This window comes from Oxyura jamaicensis, chromosome Z (assembly GCF_011077185.1).
Source record: "Oxyura jamaicensis isolate SHBP4307 breed ruddy duck chromosome Z, BPBGC_Ojam_1.0, whole genome shotgun sequence".
In the NCBI taxonomy this organism is placed as follows: domain Eukaryota; kingdom Metazoa; phylum Chordata; class Aves; order Anseriformes; family Anatidae; genus Oxyura; species Oxyura jamaicensis.
Genome location: NC_048926.1, coordinates 79,279,868 through 79,286,049, shown reverse-complemented (window position 1 = coordinate 79,286,049; position 6,182 = coordinate 79,279,868). Strand labels below are relative to the sequence as shown.

At 37.2% G+C, this 6,182-nt stretch overlaps 1 protein-coding gene across 2 annotated transcripts in view; it reads right to left on the bottom strand.

Annotated features, from left to right (window-relative positions):
- The window catches only part of POLR3G (RNA polymerase III subunit G), a 17,589-nt gene that overhangs the window by 10,416 nt on the left and 991 nt on the right, over nucleotides 1-6,182 (bottom strand). For both annotated transcript variants that reach the window (XM_035309693.1, XM_035309694.1), the window contains exons 2-3: nucleotides 4,713-4,841; nucleotides 2,507-2,636 (exon numbers count right to left, since the gene is read on the bottom strand). In XM_035309693.1, coding sequence (XP_035165584.1) covers nucleotides 2,507-2,636; nucleotides 4,713-4,832 — 250 coding nt within the window. In that variant the 5' untranslated portion in view covers nucleotides 4,833-4,841. The remainder of the gene's footprint in view (nucleotides 1-2,506; nucleotides 2,637-4,712; nucleotides 4,842-6,182) is intronic.

Genomic DNA, 6,182 nt, shown 5'->3' with positions numbered 1-6,182 from the left:
CCCCCCCCCCCGGTAAAAGAGAAAACCAAAAAGATCAGTTAAAAATAATGAGATGAAAGCAAGCTGTTTAAGCTGCGGACAACCATTGCACCATACTAAAACCCTGAAACACAAGTGTTTTTCTGCAACTAAAAGTTCAGTAGAACTTACAATTTATCAACTTATTCCCAGGGAGACACTGAGAGCAGCTGAAGATTTGACTCCATCAAGTAGCTGCATACCTGTTTTTTTTTTTTTTTTCCTGAAAATGTCATTTTTTTTGTGGAAAAACTGTCATGAAAGATGACTAGTCGCAGTCATCAACACACAAGGCACAGTAAGCAACACTGAGAGACCACCACACCTCAGAAAGAAAGATGCAGAAGCAAATATGATTTTGAGGTAAGAGCTACCATGTGAGGCACAGTTGGAAGAGAGAGCTAATGTTCTCATGAAGTAGCTGCTTCCTTGGAAATTACTCTGACAGGCTTTCAGGCATGGCAGTTTCCTTTTTTGTGCCTCAAACAGAAACAGCAAAATTCAAGCCTGACAAAGATCAAGGACACAGGAAGCTTCTCTGAGATAAGAACCCAAAAATAGTGAAATGTATTTACTTAAGAGATGAAGGAGTAATTTTGAATTCTTCCACAATCATAAAGGGATCTAGAGATGAAGATCAGATCTCTTGTTCTCCTTCCCTCATAAGCAAGTGTTTACCTGGCAACACCACTGCACTGCGCTACAGCTGCCTGCTGTTTCCTGGTGATTTTCCTTCTCCAGCTGTGGGTCAGAAAAAATACTCTTCTTTTTGAGAGACACTTGTTGAGAGAGTTCAAGAGGGACTGGAATCCAGGAGCTCCTGCCTGCCACAGAAATAGGTGGCAAGTATCAGATGATCAGCAGTATCTGCTGTGAGAAGCCAGGGCTCCTGAACTATTTCAGTTTCTGTAGGAGCCCTCTGTAGGGCAGCAGAAGTTCCCAGGGCAGTTTCTGAAGGAATACTGAAATACCAGAGACTGGCTGAACATCTGTGTTCAAACTAAAAGAAAAGAAGGGGGAGAAGGCTGCATGCTCATACTGAAGTGTGCTGCTCCAGTTCAAACAGTGATTCAGTACAAGAACAAGACAATCAATAAGGTGTGTTAGTCACAGTACTGTACTGAAAGCCTAACAAAAGATAAAAATTGCATATGGTCTCAAAACCAGCTGTAACTCACCAGTACACCATGAATGAAATGTACTCACATTCCAGAGAGGATAGGACGGTGTAATTGTATCATATCATTATCATGAATTATTTATCAGAGAATTCTTTAATGGGTTCAGGATGGATATTAAAACTCATATTTTAGAGTTCGCGTGAGTTCTCATTATTCAGAATCAGCACACAATAGCAACAAGAAAGATTATCCTGGTGTTTGGCTACACTGGATTCCTTAAACATTTTTATATAGCTCATTACAGGCAGTCTACTGCACTGGCTGGACCTTGGGTCTGACACAAACTGCATTTCCCAATACGCTCTACTTCCTACCTTCCTGTAATAATGCTTATCATTTATAGCACTCAGAGAAAGCATCTGCACACACAGGAGGATGACAGAATCGGGCAAAAATCACAAGTGAAAAGAAGCACTCCTCCCAGTAATAACCTCCTGTGACCGATACACAGCATGGTAAACAGACATTGAGCTGTTCCTTCCCTGCTCCCCTTTCCTTCCTTCCCACTAGCTCACTTTTCCAACCAGGAAGCTTGGATTTTAAGAGTATAATGATGTATGATTGCATGTTTAGTATAGCACAGCATTTATTTCTAATCAAGCAATAACAAGGCTGTTAATGTTTAATTACATATAAGAAAAGCCATTCTCAAGTCACATACAGCAAGAGCAAGCTTTTAGCTTCAAATGCAGTTCTACTGATGCAAACCTCGGTAAATTGTTTATTCTCATCTCAATCTCTGTTATTTCAGGTTCCTTGTCAGTAATATTTCCCAATCTTCCCTGAATGGACTCAGGGAAAAAAACCATGTTCTAAAAGAGCACATTTTATAACATCCAGCAATTAAATAAAATACTTATTTTAAGTATGTCTTTCCATAACTAAAATGGCAACTGAATTTCAACTCTAACATTTACTATAGATTTCTCTGCTCCACCACAAAATTTTAGTGTATTTTAAACATGTAGAAATGCCTATTTCATTAACTTATAACTGGAAAGGTCGCAAATACTTGGTCATAATGTTCCTTACATTATATCAAACAGAATAGATGTTTAATATCTCACTTTTTTTTTTTTTTTTTTTTTATTCACACAGCAGTTGCTTTCCAGTTACAGCACTTGTACAAGTGATCTGCATCTTCAGTAAGCGTAAAAGCAACAAAAATCCCTATTGTCTTACTCTGGCTAATTATTGTTCCTCATTATCAGCACTAGATAGATTTTCAACACATGCATTTCACTACATTATCCTCCAGAGAATAAATACTGAAGACATAAGTAAAAATGAAAAGCACATAAACAAACCTTCACGTTCTTCTTCTACTGCCAAAAAATATGGCATTTTTTTCATAGTTCCTCTAAAATCTTGTTTTAAGGCCAACATGTAATCTTCGTCTTCTCCTGTTTTCAGAGGCACTGGCTTATTGTCTGTACTCTGTACAAATTATGTTTATTATTTATAATGTCTTAATATCCATCAAACATGCAGGAACACTAAAAAAAGCTACAACAAACACATCTAGTCCTGAAAGAGCACAATTCTGCATGATACCACTTCGCAAGTATACTTTACTGCATTCTGACATGCATCATTTTACAGATAGACGTATACCTTTTATGACTTCACTGTATCTTTCTGTAAAAATGTATCAAGCAATAAAGAAAAAATACATTAAACCTGTGAAATAGCCATTCGCATCCATGTTAAGCCCACAGGGTTCTTAAATCCCAAGAGCACTTTTTCTTGCCAACCTAAATTAATCAGAAACTGTGACTTCGGTCAGCGTAGGCCAGGTCTTAACCTCTTCTAAAACAGTATTGCACCTACATTAAGTATGATTACTCTGGATAACACTGACACAGTTTGATTAACGTCATGTCACAACTAGATAGCACACATCTAATTTCTTTCATTTGAGTTTAAATGAACTGTTAAGTTTTTCCTGACGTTTTATTTGTTTGCTTTTGAACTATGGCTCCTGAAACTGGAAAGGTGAATAAGCAAAAACAGTTTTTTAAAATATACAGGAATCTAGGGCCAAAGATGGAATTAGTGTGTAGTAAAGGGATATTTTTGTATGTAGTAACTCGATGTTTTTGTGTGTAGTAACTGGAATTGGTATGTAGTAGCTGGATATCACCTGACACATGGTGCACAGTCAATGTGTGAGCAGTAAGTTGCAATGCACAATGCACTGTCACAAGTCCCAGAGCCAGATCATGAAAGGAGTTTGCTATTTACAGCTATATTTGCTAGATGGACAACGTTTTAAATCTCTAACAATGCTGATGGTATGCTGATGCACCGTAACTGGGTTTTAATTGCATTTAATGGAAATCCATTAGATCATAGAAAGCTCCTATAAGAAACGCATAAGAGCAACAATTTACTGCTTAAAATAATTTCAGCATCAATCAGTCAACAGTCGTGGTATCATACTTTTGGTCACTGCCCAATCATTAAATATAATTCATGAAATTTTTAACAGTTCCAGTTATGCCACAATTTTTGAATGTCAGAGTGGAAGAAAAGTCTCTAAATTCTCCATGGCATACATTATTAGTGGGGCTAGCAGTTCTACTACAAGGCAAATCCACTGCTGACTGCAGAAGCTACAGTTGATATAGAATGCAGTTTTAGTGCTGTCAAGCAGCCAACGTTTACAATAGGAACAATGTAGATGGCTTACTGAAATCACACAATTTGAATTGCAAGGGAAATGGTGGACTACGAGGATATGTTACATGGTTCAGCAAATCAAAACCGCTGGCAAAATAACTATTCAGGGAAATCTCAGAATACCACCAGTTACATGCCAAACTTAAAAGCTCCATAACACGTGGGATTGAGAAAAAATTCATGCACCTTGATCAAATCCTGACATAAATGGGAAATTCTGTTATATAAAACTGCAACACTACTTTTCAGTCTCAAAATTGCCCAAGTTTGCCTGTGTAGAAAAACTCAGTTTAGTAAGAAAATTATCTACTCTTTCTTCCTCTTTAATTTTCAGATACATCCTAAACACAACCCACATGTCCAGTCTCAACTTCCTTAATTATATAGAACACCTCTCAGTTGTTTTCAAGTTATTTTCACATCCTGGTTACAGAGACATGAGACACTCATCCTGAATCTTTCTGTGTTTGCATCAACACTAAACTTAAAAATCCAGATCCGTTCACAGATTCCAAGGCGAGTATAATTTATTTCAAACAAATTCAGTTTTTCTATTACTGCAATGTCCAGAAAACCAAATCAAGCTGAGGACCTTAATGAATGAACATCTTGCAAGCAATCCAGTTAACTATGGGATATCACAGTTAGCAAAGGGACAGGAAGCGGTAACGATAAAAACGATAATGGAAACAAATGAAAGTACATTAAGTACTTCAAAACTGACCTGCAGTGCTGAGGGTTGTTCTTATACTTCATTCTTTTATCGCAATGAAAGTGAATACACTTTACCCAAACAGTAAGAGCGTGCTCTAAGGTAGCTGCTGTACTTACAGGAAATGGCGGGGGAGGCTTACACACAACATCGGGCAGAGATGCACCTTTGGAAAAACCAATGGCCTCAATGTTGAACGTAAATGCAGCACGTCCTCTTCCTCTACCTGACCCAGCCATTTGGAGTTACTGAAAAGATTACAAAATTACAGGTTTTTAAAGATTTTTTTTTTGTTATGTATGTTAAATGCATTACCTGTAAAACTACTGTGTAAAAACCCAATGCGTGGCAAACATTGCAGTAATTTTAAAACCACTCTCAAAGATTATTCTAAATAGGCAAAACCTTTAACTCCCATCTTAAGTTCTTCTGCATACTATAAATTTAGCACATGCTTCAAACCAACTCTCCTTATTTCTGGTAGCTACCTCTGCATGCCTTAAATTACCTAATTACCGCCTAACCTAGGAATTTCATACTTTCCTTTTCTAAAGCTTAGATCCATGGAATTGATTGAGTTCAACAATCAGGGCTGACGAAGCAGAAGAAACAAGATAGGAAAAAGAAAAAAAAAAGTTATTAGATCATGAAATTACTATGAAGGCACTTTGCATTTCCTCAATGTGTCTCAAAAAAATAGTCCGTATTTGTCTCTTGTGTCTTCTTTGTCCATTTACTTTTTTGTTTTTCCTTTATAACTAGCTTTAGGTTCAGAAAAAGAGCCAAAAGCAAAGAGGTTTAAAGTAAAAGCATCAAATGATTTCTCTCTGCTCCACTTCAGTATATTTGTAAGCTAACTATTGATAAAAGGAGGCTGCTTTAAACTATTTCACAAAGTATATTAAAGAAATAACCGGCACGTACAGTAATTTGCTGCAAGACTGTAAAAAAAACAGCCTACATTTACAGCCACATCTCACTCCATCGCAGAATTGTACGACCCATGGTCTGGCAGGTAAAGCAAACCGTGAGAAACATTTTTCTGGCCCAGAAATTCCATGTGCTGCTTACCAAAAACTTCACTGCTACCCTGCAGCTTACCAACCTACTGAGTATGATCAAGCTTGTTCCTGCCACCCTGCTCTATTTGTAACAACACAAATAGTTCCAAGGCATCCCACTGCAGGCGTTGGTGTGAGACAACAAGTCCAAGTGGGAAACAAGAAACAGCTGCCAACCAGTAAACAAGAAACCCAGGAGAGAATGACGATTAGGAACAAAGAAATGCCTAGTTAAGATTTGTTACAATTCCTGCAAAAGCAAGAAATGGCCTTTTTGTTAACGTCAATGAAAAACAGGTATTTTCTCATGTATTGTTTTCAACAGGAATAAGCTTTGCTTGGATAAAACAAAATCACTTTATACATTTCCAGGTCAGTCAGCAACACAGAAAACTGTCTAAAAGTCATCATAAAGCCCTAAATAAATCATTTTAAAAAAGACAACAAAGAAAAATCTAAGCCTGCGCATTTAATTAACTGAAAATACAAAAATAAAATAAATCAGCAAAGCCATTTGAAAACAAGATG